This window comes from Pygocentrus nattereri, chromosome 15 (assembly GCF_015220715.1).
Source record: "Pygocentrus nattereri isolate fPygNat1 chromosome 15, fPygNat1.pri, whole genome shotgun sequence".
Lineage (NCBI taxonomy): Eukaryota > Metazoa > Chordata > Actinopteri > Characiformes > Serrasalmidae > Pygocentrus > Pygocentrus nattereri.
Window position 1 is genome coordinate 19,505,297 of NC_051225.1, and position 21,147 is coordinate 19,526,443.

A 21,147-nucleotide genomic window follows, 5' to 3' on the forward strand; every position below is an offset into this window, starting at 1 on the left:
AGAGTGGTCTATTGTGTCAAATGCTGCACTAAGATCAAGGAGGACTAGCAAAGACACATTTCCTTTGTCAGAGAATAATAAAAGATCATTTACAATTTTTACTTGTGCTGTTTCTGTACTGTGATGTGGCCTAAAACCTGACTGAAATTTTTCATGTAGATGATTCCTATACAAATAGGAGCTTAATTGTTTTGCTACCGCTTTTCCCAGGATCTTAGATATAAAGGGGCAATAGGGGGTAGGTCTATAGTTTGATAGTTCACAGGGATTAAGGTTAGCTTTCTTAATCAGCGGTCTAAGTACTGTAAGTTTAAAAGTTTTTGGGATGTATCCAAGGCTAAGAGAGTTTATTATTGACAGAATAGGTAAGATTTCCTTGAGTAAACCTGTAGGGATTGGGTCCAAAATACAGGTAGATGATTTTGCAGAAGAAACTATTTTTTAGATGCACATACAGCACATACCCGTGGTAGGCCTTATCTGTGTCATAATTCAACTGAACACCTACATCTGAAGTGAGCATAGCGAAAGCTCCTCATAAGGGTCAATAACATATAAGCCTATTTAGATTGATCATTTAAAACATTCTGAGGATATGGTATGCGTTTTGTATATTGATACAACATATTGATTTTTCGAACATAGTTTTTCAATGCTTTAATAGTTTTATTTTTGAACAGGGCCATCAAGTTTGCCACACAGACAAGTGACACAACCACATGGCCACAAAAAATATTGTATTCCTATTTACCACTACTTAACATATGTAGAATCAATTTTTATACTGAACTCTGTTCAGTTTACCAATTCAGGTAAACTGTCTAACCAATTTTTTTTCAGTATTTTTTAAAGGGCTTCTGACCATGCACCATGTAGGTCACTTGGGGTCTTCTTTATGATGCAATACCCTGCCCACTCTTTCTTAAAAGCATCTCAGTGTAAAGTTCTCTTGTTGGTTGTTCTGTGTGATATTTGAGGAAGTCAGAATTTACAGACAAACTTCTGTTGGTTGAATTCCTTTGTAGCTGCCTGTTTTGTGATGTGTTATGATTATAAAGGCCTCACACACAAAACTATGCCAAACTTCTTCCATCCATCCATCCATTTTCTAAGCCGCTTCTCCGTCAGGGTTGCGGGGGGATGCTGGAGCCTATCCCAGCAGTCTTCAGGCGAAAGGCCATGCCAAACTACTTAATTTAGAATAATATGTTGCTAAATTACCCTGACATATTTAACCATTGAGAGGCATGAGAATCTAAAAGTTCTGCTACTAGTTTTTAAGGCTTTAAATGTCTCTCTGTTTATGTTCCTGCACGTGATCTTAGATCTGTAGATAGTGGCCTTTTACAGATATTCTGTAAAATACAGAAACCATGGAGAGACTGTATCAGTTGTTCTGCTTCTAAACTGTGGAACTCAATTCCACCTTTTATTAGACAGTCAGGCTCAGTGCTCACTTTTAAGAAGCACCTAAAAATGCATTTCTTTAACTCAGCATTTAACTAAAACTTTGTGTCTCGTGTTATTTATCTCCTAATTTGATGTGTTGGATGAATACTTTTAATTTCTTGTATAACTGCTTTATCACCTGTCTGTAAAGTACTTTGAACTGCCACTGTCATGAAGTAAAGTGTTATATTAAAAAAAATATTATTAAAAATGATTATATTAAAACGAATGTTATTTTGATGCACTGAATCCATTCACATGTTTTGTATGATACTGTATCATGTATGATAATGTATATAATGACTTGTATTTAGTAAGTTATTTAACATGAAAATAATAGAGTAATAATAGAAAAAAAAGTGCATGTCTTCCTGTTGACCTATAAATGAACCTTTCAGTGCTTTGTGCTTATGTAAATGTGTGTGTGTGCGCACGTTAATGTGCGTTATTCACATAGATCGTGTTTCTGCATGTTATTTGTATAGCAGTATTGCATCTGTTTTCCCAGAGCAGGCAAAGGGAATTTAGCAATTTCCAGTTTACTCAACTTATTTTGGGAAAACATCTTATGATTGGTTTTGCTATTTCAGCAATAATTTTATGCAGTTTGAAAGAAAAACATAATAATTACTTCAGTCGGTCATACCACTGGGACATTCTCAGTTCTAAGCTGCATAAGCTGTATTGTCTCCATTGTCCTGTGTGCTTACAAGGCAAAGATAATGTTTGAAAAGGTCTGCCTTTCCCTGGGGTGGTAAAAACAGTGTGGTATATTATAGCATTTTATGTAGAATTATGATTTAAAAAGCTGTAATTGGCTCATAGAAAAAAATAAGGCATGGGAAGAAAAATACTCACGGTGATGTTGAAGAAGGCTTTTTATGGCTTGTGTGTTATTTTGTAACTTGTGTCTGGTTTCAACAGGTGCATGTGAAGTGCAGTGGGGAGGAGGAAGTGGTGTCGATCAATAGCAGAACAGGTTAGATGAGTCTAGGTGAGGCAGGAAGCAGCTCATGCTAATTTCTTAGCTTCAGAGAAAAAATACCCTTCAGCCTTTCATCTAAAAAGGGGAAGAAGTTGCTACATGGGAACCTATTAGACCACCAATTCTCCTGTCTGCTGAATCAGAGAGAGAGGGAGAGGGAGAGCGAGAGAGAGAGAGAGAGAGAGAGAGAGAGAGAGCGAGTGTACAATGGGGGACACACAAGGACTTCATCCCACCTCAGTGCTGGAAGGTAAATATTTGTTACTGAGCTTTTTTCTTTGTAATCATCCCCGTGCTTCGCTTTCTCAGTGCCGCGTTGGACCTGGGAGTTGTTCAGAGCAGATCTGTGTGCAAGACTCATGCAGAGTGCCGTCTGTGTGAATGGCTTTAGCAGGGCAGCCTCCTGCACAGTCTTAAATAACATTCATTAGGTTAGACAGGGGGATGACACTAGATGGGGAGCTGCTGCATTTCACTTTGTGTTTTGCAAACAGCTTTGTATTTAATCACACCATTCACAGCATTGCTCTGCACATGCCCTTCTCTCTGTATGTATTATATATATATATATATATATATATATATATATATATATATATATATATATATATATATACACACACACACACACAGACACACACACACACACATCTCTGCTATAAGAAGAAAACATATCTCCATTTTTGTTACACATTTTTCAGTTTTTGACATAACTTCAAAGGACCTGTGGTACTACGTTGTGTGTAAATTTCATGATGATTGGAGCAAAAGAAACTGCCCAAAATTACTTGGAAATACGTCTGGTTCCACTGACCTGTGTATATATATGTATATATATATATATATATATATATATATATATATATATATATAGCAATCAATAGTTTGGGATCATATACAGTTCAATCATTATACAGTGTAGCTTGAAAGGCATCAGAAGGTGCTTTATTTAACATTGTGTCATTTTTTTGGAGCGTGAAAAAGTTATTAAAGCATAATTATTACAGTTCTTTGCTTATAGTACTTTCTTGATGAGATATTTGCCTGAGATTGATTATGTTGTTTCAAGTATCAGGTTCATGATGTTAATTTTATTAGAACTTTGTTTGCATTGTTATACTTTCTCAGTCGTTAAAGAATCATGTAATGATTATAAAAGACACATCTAAAGTTTTCTTCATAGGCATTTATTTGCCATAGAAAAAAAATGAACTAGTGGTCAAAAATTTGGAATCAAAAAAACTTTTATCTATCATATATTCTGTTTAATTACCTGTTTGTTTCAATTTAATTTTTCAATAAATGACATCCTATGTGGCCAGTTATTGATTCTGATTCTTACTGGCTTAGAACCTCCAGGTAGAAAACTCTGTAGATTACATTCCGTTGTTTTTTGAGGAAAACAATCTCTTGACATTTACTGATGTTCTGCGAGTGCCTCATAAGTGCCCCTGTGTTGCGTCAGTGTGTTGCACATGCTTGCGGAGCATATTTCTGCAAGCAACATGTGGGGGCAGGCATTTCTGAGATAGTACTAGTCAATATGAAGAATTTGCAACCCTGCACTTTTACTTACAACTTAAATGCAAATTGATTTGTTCGTGAATGAGAGATTGCGCATGTATGTGTGGTCATCAGTTGCTGGAACGTATATACACAAAGCTAAACAATTGAAGCCTGTTGTTTGGGTGCTGGCCCCAGGGTGAATAAATAAATGAGTAACAGAGTTGCTCTGCGGACTTGCAGTCTTGAGGTGTTCTGTCATCACGCCGCTGTGTGGAGGTGTGTGTACAGTAAGCCGTTCTTTATTGCATCGCTCTTGCAGGTTGGCATTCCATCCAGGTAGCTCATTAATGCTAGAGGCTTAATCTCAGTGCTGGACAATAGAAGGAGAGGTGTGTGCGCATGTGTGTCTCCTGGCTCTGCTGTTTAAGACCCAGGTCACCTTGTCCACACTTGTTAGATTGACAAAACACACTGTGCTCTTTCTGCTTCGGCATTACGGGTCAAAGGTGCAAACCTGATCAGTTTCAACAAGCATATTCTCTTCTTCTTTCATTGTCTACTCCCACAGTATCTGACAGTGGATTATAGTGCCAACAGGCAAAGTGTCTACTTTTGCCTTCAGAAAAAAATACTTGGACCTCACAATGTTGATTTCCACTAGTTTGATTCCAATAGTTCAATTATTTTGTTGGGTCGCATCCCTGATTTTGGGCTTGCTAATTTAGGCTTTCTGGTTAATGAGTAATCACTGATTAATTACGGTCGATCAATGCTCAAAAGAATTTAACAAAATTTGAAACCTTGGTCACTGCGTAAACTTCTCTGTAATAAGCACCTGATTGAATGCTGGCCCATTATGCCAGTACGGCTTTGTATTGTTTTTTTTTTTTTTACTTTCTTACTAGTCTTACTTTTTTGCTCCTATTACTTTTTAATTAATAATAATTTTTAAATGCATTAATCAAACAAAAAATATCACATTTCTACAACTAGTATATCATATATTGCTGTACTGTTGGTGCATGCTGTCCATTCCAACCTGTTTGCAAATCTCAGAAATAATGTAAAACCTGTTATGTTGTAATTGTATATTTGACATATGGGCCCTGCATTAGATTCAGCATATTTTTAATGTGTGAAGCTCAACACTGAGGTCTTCAACTACTGTTTAGGCCGTCAGTTTATTTTGAAGGTGATCTTTAAAAGTGCTAATTCATAATTCAATTTAGCAGAATTTGGTGCCATCCTAAGTCTTGTAGTATGGCTGCCTTCCCAGCGGGCAGTGAGCTGAAACCTGATATGTAGTGCTTTTTGTAAGGCTTGTCAATGATAAGAAGGGAACTGCATTCCTCCCACTGTCTGAGCAGACTTCTGCAGTTGAGTCAGTGGTGGAGAACTAATAACTCAGCCATGCCCTTGTTTTTTTCTTTTCAGTGTCTTCTGACACACTACCCAGTGATCACAGCAGCATTCTCTCTCTTTCTGTCTCTCTCTCTCTCTCTCTCTCTCTCTCTCTCTCACACACATTATTCTTTTTTTTGAAATATGATCTTTTGAAATACAAAAGTACAAAAGAGTACTGAGCCCATTGCTGTGGCCTGGTATCTCAGCCCTGGTGGGCCGTCCATTGTTATCTGCCCTTGGAGCACTTGTTCATTATCATTGGCCATTGATAAGCCTAGCTCAGTGCTTCTCTGGATCACAATGGCAAACGGACACCTACCTCAGTGTAACATACTTCCTGTCAAGAAACCTAACATGCCAGAGAGAAGTCTGAACATGCTGTGTTTGTAATTAGGAAGCAGAAAGTAATGTCCTTTGCTTTGAGCCTCTATGTTTGCCTTAAAAAAAACACTACTTATGGGCTCAGTAGGTCGCCAACAGCCTTTTGCAAGATTATGATAGAAATCTTAACCTGTCACATTCTCATTTAATCCTTCCTCCCTTTTTATGAATTCAGCTTAGTTTTCATTTAGCAGAGGTGTGCTCATTTTCAGTCACACTCTATGCCTCGTTCCTGCCGATGTGCCACTCTCTATTAGAGTTCACATTTGCTCTCTGCATGCATCTCATGAGGCTCCTGCCAGCGCCTTTCTATGAGGCACAGCGACTCAGTTCACACTGTACTGCATCACATTGCTTGCACCAAGCTGCCCCCGCCGATCAGGCCAGAAGGACGTGGCCCAATCATTCTCAGCAGCAGACGGGCCAGGCGTATGGCCTCTCCCAAAGCTCACACTTGCTTTGTCTTACATAATTGCACACATACGCGATGTATTTCTAAATTTAGAAAACGTGTGCAAACAAAGACCTGGTAAAAAGGGTACAGATATGTGTCTAATCAGTTTTTCTACCAACATTTCCAAAACAGCTTTTAGAATATTACCAGCCCATGGAACTGTGGTGTATATATTTATTTTATAATACAGTTTTAGCGCAGTCTTATTGAAAACAGCAAATGTGAACTTTGAGGCTGGCCATTAAAGTCTTGGTATATTTTCAAAACAAAGTGACTCATGTATTGTTGTCACATATTATGTTTGTCCATGGAGTTTGCCAAACTGCCACTTCCGCAAGCAAACAACATGCCTCCACATGTCTGCAGTTGTTCGTTTTTTCAGCAAGAATGTCATATTATTTGCTGAAGCCAGCCAATTGTCATCTCCATTAGAAGTATTCAGAGGTCTTTAGCCTCACAAGCCAGACATGTTTCAATGCTCAACATAATGAAGAGCCACCAGTTTTGATTGGAAGGGGACAATTTATTGATCTGCAAACTGACCGAACTCAAAGCTGTAACGAGGAGTGAGGTAGCAGACGCATGTGGGGAGGTAAGCGACTTTTATTGAGGGCAAATCCAAAATCAGGGTCATAACGGTCCAGGGTCATAGAACCAATACGGATAGATCGTGGGGCAGACATGACATAAACCAGAATCAAACCAACTTCACAGACAGAGCTTGAAACAAAGCAAACATCAAACAAAGACCAATACATCCAACAAAGACCAGCAAACACTAAGGGCAAACACAGGGCTTAAATAACAATGAGTAAACGAAGGACAGGTGGAAAACAGGTGGAGCCAATCATGGGCGGAGACACGAAACAAGGGGGCCGGACTAGAAAAACCAAAACAAAAATGCACATGGACTGGGAGGGGCCAATAGTGACAAAAGCCTTGTTTTGTGTGATGTGGAGGTGATTGACAGCAAAAACAGACCTTCAAGAAATATAGTGGTGTATCTACTAGTGGTTTGCTACTATGACATTTAAAAATATGCCTTTTTTGCTTTTTTGCTTTTTTAAAAAATCTAACACCCACATCTTTTTCTAAAACGCTTGTTGTTGTGTTCTAATGGTATGTAGAACATCCAACTGCTTGCTACAGCTAACTAGCTAGCATTCAGACACTGTCAACTATTGGACTGATAAAACATATGAAAGTGCATAGAAACAGCAGTATTACTGACAAAATTCTGATTGTTTTGGTCATCATAAAAAACAAATCAGAGGGTCAGTGTATCTCTGTGGTCAGAGCATCTGAGCCTGAGACTGGGGTAGCCTAAATGAAACTGTGTTCACTAATTTCGTAGCTGCAGTGTGAACTTTTATTTACCACCATGTTGCTGTTAATCTTGATTCTTTGCACAGGGGCACTGCGGCCTCAGGCTTCACAACTGCCAGCTTGAGCACCTGCTTTATTTATGATATTCCTCCACCAGTCAGAGGGGAAAAAATTATGTACCCCTCCCCTCTCGCTTTTTTTTTTTTTTTTTGGAAGAAGGAAAAAACTCTCCATGGGTCTGTAATGGATTTGTCAAGTCTGTAATGGAGCTTGTCGACGGGAAGAAGAAAAGTTGCCAGGAGATGTGGAACGGGGAAAGCAAACGGATATTTGAGCAGTGTGCGTATGAGCGCAGAGCCGTCCCTCGTCCATAAAAGAAACTCTAAGCTGCTTTTAGCCATCCTCTTTCTCTTTTTTCTTTATTCCCTCTTCGTGCTCACTATTTAAATATGTCAATTTAAATAGAGTCTGTAATGTGCTGCATGTCTTTTTTCTTCACAGCCTCTCGGATTGAGTCGGGTAAGGAAACCTCCAGCATTCGGTGACTCTCATGTTGTGCACAAACTGTTTATGCCCAGCGCAGAGAGGTCTTTTGCTGACTGTGGATGTCTGCATGTAGCTGCAAGATGTTTTGATGAATAATCATTCAGATGTATGTGTTCAGCGATTTGATAGAGAGCAAGGAGCAGCTTGGACCTGTTCACTGTCTAAATGAAAGGTCAAGGAAAGATTGTTACCCCTTTCCTCTCTCTGAGGCTGTTGGGTTTGGGAAAGAAATTGTCCCTTCCCTTATTAAGAGGTGATCATCAGCTGCATTTTATTTAATTCCACCTTACATGCAGTGACCCAGTTGTTCAGGGTCACTTGACTCACAGATCTTTTGCATTAACAGAACCTCTTCAAAGCTATATTGTCTCTGTGTTGAGTCTACGTGCATAATGTGTGATATGTTGCTTGCTAACGTGGTCTGCACTATATTAAGATGATTCTCACCAACTCCATAATGCTACCTTGTAAGCTTTACCCAAGGAAATAGTTTTAGAGTTAAAAACTACAGACATTCTTATTAGGTTCTTATTGTTTGACTAGAGGCTGAATATAAACTTGTGACTTCTATATCAGGCACCTTCCCTTTTCTCTGCTAGTCTACAAACAGAAATAATAATAATAATATATAATCCACCCATGTTGAAAGGTGTTCATCGCTGTTCAAATAGTGATGATGTGAAGATGATGAAGGAATCTCCATCTTGCTTGCATATTAAAATAATTTATTGCATAGAAAGATTGGAGTCAAATCAGACACCTGGGTTTGTCTGAGAGAGAATGAAAACCAAAAACATCTCTAACAAAAAAGCCCTGAGTGGCCACTTTTATATCCCAGTTGTTTACATAAAACCAAGATACATATGAAACTGATCAAGTGGCCTCATCTTATTTGGAGCTGAGAGAGAGAGGGAGAGGGGCCCCCTTTAGTTTAAACATATCATACACATGAAGTGAAATACCATATATGGAGTCCCCTTTACTTTGAGCATTCCAGACACATAACATCAGTATCATATAGAGCTTTCAGATATCACACAGCTGGATACATGCCCCAAACTCATAACGTTGGATTTCATATGAAAGCTCACATACCTCAAAGGCACTTTATGTGTCTTATGGGAATAGTTAATGCTTTGCCTCAATTTACAGAAAATAAACACTTTGATTTTCATTACTAGAATTGAATAGTTGTTTACCATCTCATAGGTCTGTGACCACAATGACTTGATTCACACAGGCCTAAAATCAACTTCATTCTAAGTCTAGCAAATGCACAATGCATGTAATCCAAGAAATGCCAGAAATTTAGATTTAAGCAAAAACAGAAACAAGAATCAAGTAGGCACAAGCAGAGGTGGCACTGAACAGGTTAAAAATGACGTAATACTAAGCTAAAACAGAAACAGCAGGTCTAGTGAGGCACTGCATCCATGAAAATAAATTATTAGTGGAATTGCCACATGGTAAATTAGACATTACAGAGCCTTATGGAATCATTCTACCATGCCAGAATCTCCAGTTTTACCTCAAAGTTAGGATGCCAGTGTACCACCCCTTGAATAATGATAGGTTTGCTGCTGTGCATGCCAGCATATCATATACACTCACCTGCCACTTAATTAGGTACAACTTGCTAGTAAAAGGTTGGACCCACTTTTGCCTTCAGAAATGCCTTAATTCTTCATGGCATACTTTCAGCAAGGTGTTGGAAACATTCCTCAGAGATTTTGGTTGGTTATTTGAGTTGCTGTTGCCTTTCTATCATCTCGAACCAGTCTGCCCATTCTCCTCTGACCTCTCACATCAACAAGGCATTTTCATCCACACACCTGCCGCTCACTGGATATTTCCTCTTTTTCAGACCATTCTCTGTAAACCCTAGAGATGGTTTTGCATGAAAATCCCAGTAGATCAGCAGTTTCTGAAATACTAAATCAAGTCAGGATAAAGCCAAAAATTCAACACAGCATGTTAAAACTTATTTTCTTATGAAAATTGAACTAATCACCTCTGATTAAGCCTTCACAATATATTGTTTTAATTATGACTGTGTCTTACAATACTAATAGGCTATTGCAGAAGTATGCAATGTACAAATTAGCCTCTAACCAATCTCTTAATGTTTTCCTGTGTGCTGTGAACATCCTGACAAATAACAAGTTCTGTGGGTTGTTGTCACACAGAACACACACAGATGATTCTGGCCAAAAATAATGCCGGCTAGTCATTTAGCTCATCACAGTGAAATAAATGATATGTTGCCATGAGAAAGCATCTCAAATCTGGTCAGCATATTTAATATTTAAAGAGCATAATAAAATTAGTCATTTTATTGGTTGATTTTTTAAAACTTCTTTTAAATCATTTAATCTTGTTCTATTCTACTGATTTTGTTTCAAGACATAATGCAAATAATATGCATTTTTAACTGGTCAGATGTGGTCTCGTAATAAGAATATACTTACAAGGTATGGCCCCTCTAAATAACTACTTTTTTTCTCTTTTTTAACAAAAGCAAGCCAGGCTAGCAAGGTAAATGCTATCCTTGGCTAATGGAACTGTTTTTCCCTTACAGGAGATGATGTTTATGTTCCACAAATACTTCTGTCTGCTTATTTGGAGTTTTCTGGGGGCACTTTTTTTCATGCTGACTTATAACATCCATGAGTTTGACATGCCAGGCTTGTTATCTGCTGGACAATGTTGACAAGCACACCATCACCCCCAACCTTCTCCTTCACAAAGCCTTGGATTGGTTTAGAATTTTACACTCAGTTTATTCCCTAAACTGTCTTAATTAAAGCCCACATTAAGCCATGGTCATCCATAGATGTTCCCGTTATGACATCACACCTGGCCCCATGAGACTAACCAGAATATTGAACTATTACCTTAATTCCTTCTCCAGATGCTTTTTTTCGTTTTGTAGAATGATAAGAATAGTTTATCTGGATTTGAGTGGTTTGAGAATTGCAGAATAATTGCAAAAACAAAAATATTGCAATGTGATTTTCCCGCAACATCATTCAGCCATAATACTGACCAATAAGAAAAGAGTGATAGCAGAGAAAATACACTAAAACTGACTCAGTTATCTAACCTAGACAAAATTAGAATAAATACACAGATTATTGCATATAAACTGAACATATATGCCTTGTGTGCAACAGTGATGTTTTCCTTGATGCTAATGTGCCTGGGATGGCAGTCCCTGCTAGTCTCCCTCTACTGCAGCTCTACAGTAGATTTATAAGTGTGTGAGGCCAGACTGCAGTACCTGCTATGACATGCTTGATTGCTAATAGAGCTGGGATGGGTTGGAGATTGGGGGGCTGTCAGATCGAGGGTCAGATATTTCGACCAAAGAAGTGGTGACTAGAGTCTCTATGGAAAGACTTAAATGTCAACGTTTAAGTAATCATGCTACTTTTTATAATAGTATTCCAAGATTGGGATCTGTAATCATTAGTAGATGTTTTGGGAAGATATAGAGGATCATTACAGTACATTGACTCTGCTGTAGCATAGATTTCTTGGAAGTAGATGCTCAGGATTGAACGATTTAAGTAGTCAATAACACTAATACAGGATGTGTAATCAAACCTTACAACAAAGCATTTGGTGGAATTAAAAGAAGAAAACATGCCTTCTAGGCAAAATGCACATTGGTATGTTCTCCTCAATTTCTCCATGGAGAGAACTCTGGGAACTCCTGTCTAAAGCAATGGATGATGTGTTTCTGTTTGGGCCAAATGGGTCAGCCCTTTGCATCTTTCATAGCTCTCATGATACGGCTTTCAGAAAGGCCAAGGCTATCAGCTATTGCATGCATAATAATGGAGGACACTCATCATAGGATTTTACTTAATTTACTCCACAGCCAGAGCCCGATATTCTAAGACAGCATTCCCATGAGCTCATTTAAGTGTGATATAATGGGACCGAATCCAACACTAAGGCCTGGGCTCTGAAATCCCAAAGACACTGGTCCTTAGTGCATAATCATGCGATTGGTCCTTCGGGTAAAAGAAGAAGTGTTGCATTTATACATAGCCAGACTGAGGATGTGCTGTTGGCATGACTGCAGATGCTAATTCTGACTTGTAGACATTATTGCATCACATATAGCACCTTTTCTTTTACATTCACACATTTATTTTCACATCTGCAAAGAGATGCAGAAAGCTCTTTCTAGTTCCACACATGTGATAGCCAGGTGTGACACTTGTTCTTTTCCTCCCTGGAGTAGAACATTATCAGGATGGAATATTACTCTTGTGGTGCTAGTTGGCTTTTCTTTTATTGAAACTCACAAATATGAGACTAAATTGCTCTTGTTTGTTGGACTCTGCCAGTTGCTTGAAGACACCTTCCCCAAGCATGTAATTATCTCCCTGGGCAGCTTTTTAATTGATCTGTAATTACATCTGTTTCAGCAAATGGGTTTTTCTCATCCAAACACATACACTTGAGTTTACTCTCATGTCTGAACATTCTAGACATAAGTTACACTTCATAAATGATTTACTCACCTTTGCGTTAAAAAGGGAGAGACTGTTATTCAGACTATTCTGCTTTAGAAAACAATAGCAGCAAAAAACATTAAAAAGTTTGAATGTAGTTATGTTATAACTGAAATTTGGAGGGAGGGGCATGGCTGAAACCCCTCCTTCTTTCAATCAAACACCCTATAAATTTACATCCTTACCTTCTGTTCCCATGATGAAGTGTTTGCAATCCTCACCACCACCCCATCTCCTCCCCATTCATCAGTCCAACATAAGTCCTACTACAGCTATGAGGGGGGATCTGGCTTTCTAGCTACAGGCAGAAGGTGCCCAGAACTCCAGCCCAAGTTCTCAGAATTCTCCCCACGCCCTCAATCAGTTCTTCCTCATACTGCCACCACATGTTGAAGGCATGGTCTGAACTCACAAACATTTTATATACCTGCCTTGAAATGATGCAATGATTTGTATATTGGCTAAAGCTAAAAGAACAAAAACATGAGGCAGCAACTTTTGATAGATTGTTGCAAATGAATGAGTTTATGGAATTTTCATTGAAACTTGCAAAGATTTCCCTCAAGGCAGAGTACAAGGATAAAATGCCAAACCAAACATATTTTGACACAGATACTAATGCTTTCTTGCTTATATACGTCATCTACTTATATATGTCATCTACTTATATATGTCATCTAGTTAGAGTGTCCAGTGGCCATTCATGTACATTTTCACTGCTTTAAAATTTAAAAATGTAAATTGCTACTTTGGCCCTTTAAAGAGCAAACAATATTGTTTAAGAAGTACTGTAAATATGTTGGTGTTTTTCATGCAATCATTTACCCCAAGGAGTGTGACCTTTGAACTTAAAAAAAATAATTAAAAAATGTTTTAAAAACTGATCATCAGCTAATTTGGCAGCAAAGAAATTAAAATTGGCCATAAAAATGTGTATGATGTGTCCACTGTCCAATTAACGCACTTTCTGAAATTGTCAGCAAACACGTGAATCATCAAATGATTCCACTAAAGTCAGAGGAAACTTGAAAGCAAATAACCACTTGTGGAGTTTCTTAACTGTTTTTACCGTACCTTTCGCGCACACAGACACTGCTGCAGAATGCATTAGCTCAGAGACTGGCCGGACCACAAGTTTCCATTGGCTGAGAAGAGCCAATAGACTCTGGCTACAGACCTCATCTGTGAGGCTCTCAGCTGTCTGGGACTCAGTTCAACTGGGGGCACAGAAATGACAGGCAGCCTTGTATTGGATGTGGATTTGTGTATGTTGTTCTTTATAATGTATGTATGTTTTTAATAAAAAGTTTTTTGCTAATTAGTTTATTAATCTACTATGCAGTGTATTGCTGTTGTTAAAAAAAAAAAACTCAGTACTTTTACTTACAGTAAAAAGGAAAAAAACTAATTTACTTTTAATGTAAGTAAATGGAACCAGAATGTTTTCCAAGGCATTTTTGGCCATTTCTCTTGGTCCATTCTTCATGGATTTTACACACATTGTAAAGGGCAACAGGCATTTTCAAATTATCTCAAGAACTGACAGACAAAATGACAAAAAATGACAAAAATGCAAGCGATATTATTTTATTAGTAAGATTTAGTTTATTGGGCATCCAGGCCCATTTCCACTCCTGCTTGTATGAGGTACTGACTTTTAAACATGCTTTATGTTGCAGACTTTTATTCAAAGCCTCTGAATGTGCAGGTCACATATAATCATGGAATGTTAAGACAGTGGTCTAGTCAATGTCAGACTGGTGCATACATGGGTTTTGGTCAAGCTTTACATGTCTGACTTTTTAAGAATTTATGGTTTGAGTTTATTTTATTCACATATGGATTTGTCTTAATTTTGTCTTCATTTGTGGCAGGAAATATCATGTGAGAAAGAGCAATCACTTATTGCACAAAAGAGGATGGGTGAGGAAGGAGTGAAGGAGAGCTGGCGCTGTTTGGGTGAATGATTTTAGCTTGTGATCTTCAGAGAAAAAACAGAGCTGCGAATTCAGTGCGGAGTAGAAGGCATTGGCCTTGGCACCAATAAATGAAGGTGACCATTTTAGCTAGTTCTCTGTTTTCTCTCAAATCAGGCTATTTAATGGAAATGTGGCTTGCCCTGCTCAATTTTCCTTTCATACTGTCTGCTCTGTAATATATTTAACTCATCACTTTTGAAAGACATAAGGGGAAAGAATATCTCATTGGAAAGAGTCTGTGTCCTTCTTGGGAGATTGTGGGCAGAAGAGGGACACTTGCATACTGTCTAAAACATGAGCACAGTGCCCTCCAGCAGAGAAGATACTGTCTCCACACATACACTCCCTCGCAACAAATGAAATGGGCCAAGCCCAAAATACAAAGGTTTTCACTGATGGTTTTGATTTAACCCTGTAAAGAATATTTAGTCTCATATTAAGTACAAAATATCTTTTTTAACTGTTCAAAGGCATCTGCTCAGTGAAACAATATTTCTCCTCTTTCTGTAGAAAAGATTGAGGTTTTGCCGTAAGACATATCCTACACTAAGTTGTTCTATCTATTTGTTCAGTTCTTGCTAATTTACTGACTGATTTGTTGCTAAGACCTTTAAAAGCTTAACTTCTTGCCACTTTGGGCTTGGCTCAATTTTTGCATGGGAGTGCAGAATTAGAGCAGAAATCTTTCTGTAATAACTACTGTTCTGCTAGACACTGTGCAGGTTGGGCTTTGTTTCTTTAAATATCTCAAACCCTGCCCTCGTCTTTTACCACGAAAGTCCTAGATAAAATCAAATTGGCAGCTTGAAATTGTGTTTTATTGATATTGTTGGTAATGATTTGTCTTTAGGCTAATTGTTAAACAAAGCATATATACTTCATGAAGCTATTATTTGGACCTGTTTCATATCAGTCATTGGATTCGAAGTGCCAATATTTATTTACTTTATACCAGTTTAGTTTGTACTATAGGTGGCTGGTGTTTTCCATACTGATGCAACCACTGATGCAGAAGTGTGTGCTTGGGTTGTTATGAAATGAGCAGAAATATATTTGATTTGAGTAGCACAGATTGGGGACATTCCCTGGTGCTCCAGAGCAGCCTTGAATGATGCCTTTGGATGGGTGTATTCAAGTGACAGACCAAAAAGTCCAATTCATTTACCATGAATTACAATACATGAATTATTTCTGACAGCCTCCCAGATTTACCAGTGCTCTCATGACAATGTGCAGCAATCAGCATCAGCGACAGTGTTTAACCCCTCAGAAAATATGCTATTGTGTCATATCTCATTGGCAGTCATGACTGAATCTCTTTCATTCTGTCTCAGGGTCTGCAAGGCCAGTGGATCGAGTTAAGTGTTCAAACCAAATCAAGGCAGCACAGTGGTACAAAGGATCTCATAGAAAACTGGGCTTATTTCTTCAAAGAGCATCTTTAAGGCTGCTTTCATCTTCTTCACTGCTCCATATCCTTTTTTTTTTTTATACCTCTGTGGAGGAGGTGATGGAGTTGGCAGGACTCAGGTGAATCCCATAACCCCTGACCTAAATATTTAGACGGCTGTCAGGCATCTCCCATTCTGACCATTCTTTATTTATTTCTCCACTGACAGCACCTTCAAATTACAAAATAATAAAAAAAAACATACTGCACCACACAATGGTACCATCCACTCAAAATGACTGACAAGCCCGGATAGGGAAATATGTATCAACTTCTCCTCCTCCCCAACCCCCTTTTTTGGGAGCAGGAACCCTAAAAAAAAAAAACAGGAAAGAGGACTGGCCTTATCTCCGCCAAACACCTGTGCACAGCTTACTTTGGCATTCAAGGGTTCGCACATAAATATGTGACAATGCTATTTGTTGTGCTTTTAGGGCTGTTACAGACTTTAGATACAAACCGCTTTTGGCATTGTGCCGCACTTTTTACCATTCTCCTCTTTTCTCCTCGAAGATTACTTCTTATCTGCTGCACTGTTTTTGCTCATATTTTATGCAGTGGTTGGCCTTCTTTTGGCACGTAAATGGTTTTTAAATACTGAGCTAGCATGCCAGACTCAAGGGTCACAGCCTTTTGGTACACCTTTTTCGATTAAGCTCTAGAAGTGCCACATTGATCACAAAGGCTTCCTCAAGGGCTCTGATATAAAAACAGGATAACCATGTTTTTTTTTTCTGCAGGAATCCGAGCGCTTTTAGGAAATAGAATGGTATTAATGCAATCTAGTCATTTCATAAGACCAACTTAAGACAGCATCATGGTGAAAAATAACAGATGTTGGTTCGGATAAACGCTCAGTGTGATATAATGTTGAAGAAGTAGATTTATTATGAGATATGTAATTTTCTTTAATAGTGAAGTTAAGTTTTCAGTAAATGTGCTATCCTAAACAGTTAGCATTAAAAATGTTAGAATAAGTTCAGTTTATTATATTAGATGCATCTATCTAAATGTATTTGCATTATCCAAGTATTCTTAAGTGACATTTGGAGGAATGGAAAAACAGCTGTCAGTGGTCAGTACTTTCCAGTTGTTACGATTGTTGGACAATTTCTGAATGTCTGAAAACAAATTGTCCACTGCTTAATGATGCAGAAAAGCAATGATATTTGTTATCTTTATGATCACAACAATTATTAAAAACAAAATGACAACGCATAACTACAGTAACAGTAGCTTTTAGGCTACTTGACAGAGTTCAACATTAGAAATTTTATTACTTTAACAAGAAGCAAGCCTTTAAACATGTTATTTTTCAAAATCATGACAAAAAAAACACATACCAGAAACTACCAAACCAAGCCAAAAACAAATGTGGCTTCTGACAAATAATTTCTGACCACAAAGCATATATATATATATATATATATAAATTTAATTTACTCCAGTTTGAGCAAACACAACAGATAGTATGGCGCTACAGCAAAATCCCTGGAGAAAGGGAAGAGGGTTGTCAGTCTGTCAGCATAAGGAGCTGTTTGTAGTCTGTATTTATGGCTCCTTTTTTTAAAATCATGTGTGTTGATGGTGGCAGAAAGCAATCTGCAAACACTACAAACTTCAACATACAGAACACAGACTTTCTTACATCTGCTCTACTTTCACATAAATCCTTTTTAAGCGAATGACGTGAAGCACCTAGAAGCATGATGAATGATGAAAAAATGCATAAAGTAAGTCAAAGTTTCTAGTGACTAATATCACTAAATGGACATGTTGGTTAAACACTGCTAAATACCAGAGGGCATCAATTTTATGCAGTAACTGAGATCATAGCACTAATCAAATTACAGTATGCACTGTAGTGCAATGCTTCACACTGTACAGGTCAAACAGAGTTTCACCACAGAGAGGCGAAGAGTTACAAAGCAGACACATGAAAAAGTAAATAACTTTCTTTAACCACTAGCCTGTAATGGGTGCAGCCAAACGCAAGTGCTGAAAAAAACAATGGAGACCTAGAGTGTAAGTGACAGGGTTTTCATTTTTTACGGGTCTGTGCCTGCAGTTTGCACAGTAGACACACTGTCATTGCATATGTAATTGCACTTTATCACATTGATTGTAATGTAATTGTTGAAATAACCAACAGCTTATGAAGATTTTTTTTACATTTCATTCTCTTCATCACCGCAGGAGTGATCTCCTCTCACTGCTCTCTGCAATCACCTTTCCCCTCCTTCCCCTCTGATAGATTGTGCCCACCCTCAAGACTGCCAAGAGTGACATGCACACACTCTGACCCTCTGAATGTCCAAGCTGCTCATTGCTATTCCATGACCTCCCCCCTCTGGTCTCTGGCAAGCCAGTGGGGCTAAAACTTCAAGCCAGGCTTGGCACTTTAGTGTAGTCGGCTGTTACATGGGTCTTTAACTCCTAAAATGTATCATGTTGCAATATGGTTTTATTACTTTAATGTGGATAGGTTACATTAAGTGCCATCTGCAGGTAAATCAAGCATTGATGTGTACCAAATGGCAGTAAAAAGTAAGATACTTTTTGTTTCTTTAAAATAGCATTGCTGAACTGTGCTTCATAAGACAGAGAACCAAAAATCTTTACGACTAGGGCTTGAAACATGACAGGAATCAACTACTCTCAGTTTAGTTTAGTCATGTTCAGACATTGTTTCTCAAATACTCATTGGTCAGATTCAAAATGCATATGTCTAATATAATGGATTTTGAGGTGAATTTATCTTTGTGTTTGTCTATTTTGTCAGCATCTGAATAATTGGCTGAAACTGTTAACTGTTAGTTCCTTTGGTGAGATCATAGGCTACAGATCGAGGAATGTCAATGGGAAAGTATGTTCATATGCAGCCTTTATTCTTCCTCCCTAGTTTTTTCATCATGGCCAGTTCTCACTCTTTAGCTAGGTCTCCCCATCATATGATGACACCAAGCTGGGAGGGTGAAGACTACCATGTGCTTTCTCTGTGGTGCGTGAAGTACTATTGCATGTTTTCAAACTGCCTCTTTTGCAGCATTACTGGACAGTTCAGCACATTTAGAGAAGAGCACTAAAAGCTAATGATGTAAGGTCAGATTCTCACATTGGCCTGCACAATTGGTGATGGTTGGGAGGAGTCTTTCTACCCAAAGAGAAGGAGGCCAGTTATGCTCCTCCAGAAAGCTGTGGCATACCGGGGCTTGAACTTGGTTTCCCAGTATTGTACTTAGATTCTTGCACCATTCTGGAGCATCTTGCTGCTTAGTTTATTACCTTAAATACTTCTTAATCTGGGTACTGGAGTCCCTTGTTCTTGGCAGCGAGGACCACCAAGCCCCACAAGTCTAACATGATAAAAGCACATGTAGGCTGAAGTTAGACTTAAAACATGTGGAATCCTGTTGACAGCTATTGTCTAAACACACTTTTGAAAGTAGAATTTCAAGTTGCTGGTAATTAGACTGGGTGGTGAAGTAGGTAGCATTGTCACTTCTCAGCAAGAAGGGCCTGGCCGGGCGACCAAGGTCCTTTCTGCGTCTAGCTTGTATGTTCTCCCAGAGTCTGTGTGGGTTTAATGTATGTGTTATAATTAGGTTATTTTCCTCTTTTATTTATTGAGAGTATGTAGCTAATGTCCAATTAAATATTGTATTTGTGGTTCCTGAGTGGCACAACCATCTAATTGTTGGCCCTGTCATTAGGAGATCACGAGTTCAATCCCTGGTGTTGCTACAGCTGTCCGTAGCCGGGAGTCCTAGAGAGACCAATTGGCCTCGCTCTCTCTTCACTCACCATCATGCTAGTCAGCGCAGGCGTGTGTTACTGATGTGACAGATCTGGTGGTTGGTGCTTTCCAATGACGTTGCGTGAGCGGCAGTTCGAAAAGATGTGATAGCGCTTCACAGGTATCAGAGGAAGCCTGTGTAAGCCTTCACCCTCCTAGCATTGGTAGGATTTTGTGACTGGGGGAGTCCTAACTAGTAAGTGGAATTGGAAACTACTAAATTGGAATTGGAAACTACAAAATTTCCAAGTAGCATTCCCAGCCCCATTGTGTGTTTTCTTCTCCTGAGAACCAAAATGGCCAGCTGCAGACAGCTCTTACACTGACTTAATGGAGCACCTGGAATCACTTTTTAATGAGTGCAGCATCAAGGTATCAGGTTAAGTCTTGCTTTTTATCAGTGACAGGCTCGGCTGAAATATTTGTTATGTTGAGCTTGATAAGGGTCCACTGCAGGGTGACCAGTGGTCACCTTTGTCACAAGATTACTGTACTGATATCATGGCTTGTAATACAGTGCAAAATGGCAATCTCTCCTTCTGTATTCTGTATCTAGTACACAAGAACTTGCACGCTTTTGTTATTCAGTGTTACTGAAGATATTCAATCTGAAGTCATTCACTGCCTTCAATGTCAGACTTTGACTGCACTACTATCGTAATAATGCCTGGGCCACAAGTTAAGCCATGATCTAAGTCACTCCAACAGCAAACATTCTGTTTACAGTCCAAGCAGATATATCTAAACTGATTAAAATAATAAATCATAATTACAATATCACTTATTTGTAAGTATGAGTAATGCTATAATACAAATGTCACATTTGTAAGCACCTATAAATACATTCATAACATGTTATAATGCATTCATAAGGCATCATAACCATGGCTATAAATATTTAAAAAAATGCATTACATGTTATAGCCATGTTTATTATGCATTATGAATAAAGTACCCATTATAAGTACTGTTCATAACAAATTATAAGAGCTCATAAGTTGCATTTGTTTGCTTTAAGTAAAGTGAAGCGTACTGTACTAAAGACTCCTCCAGTGTTAAGAGTGAGGCTTCAAGTATTTACTGAAGAATTTACTGAAACACTAAAACATACACAAAGTGCATCACAGTCTCTAAATGTCAGAGTTTACTGCCATCAGTAGTGTTTTTGTACTTGGTTTGCTGTGATGTAACACTCAAAGTGAGAGTGCTGGGAAAAAAAAGCACATTGTAGCAATAATTCTAGGCTGGACAGCCTGTTTGGAGCATCTGATCATTCAAGCCCCGAAGAGCCCTAACAGAAATTGGGGAAACTACTAAATTACAAAAAGATGCGGTAGCGCTTCAC

The 21,147-nt window shown here is 38.4% G+C and overlaps 1 protein-coding gene across 1 annotated transcript in view; it reads left to right on the forward strand.

Moving 5' to 3' along the window:
* The first annotated feature begins 2,449 nt into the window (after positions 1-2,449).
* The window catches only part of LOC108442514 (inactive N-acetylated-alpha-linked acidic dipeptidase-like protein 2), a 352,526-nt gene continuing 333,828 nt past the window's right edge, over positions 2,450-21,147 (forward strand). The window contains exon 1 of the mRNA XM_017722591.2: positions 2,450-2,684. Coding sequence (XP_017578080.2) covers positions 2,642-2,684 — 43 coding nt within the window. The 5' untranslated portion in view covers positions 2,450-2,641. The remainder of the gene's footprint in view (positions 2,685-21,147) is intronic.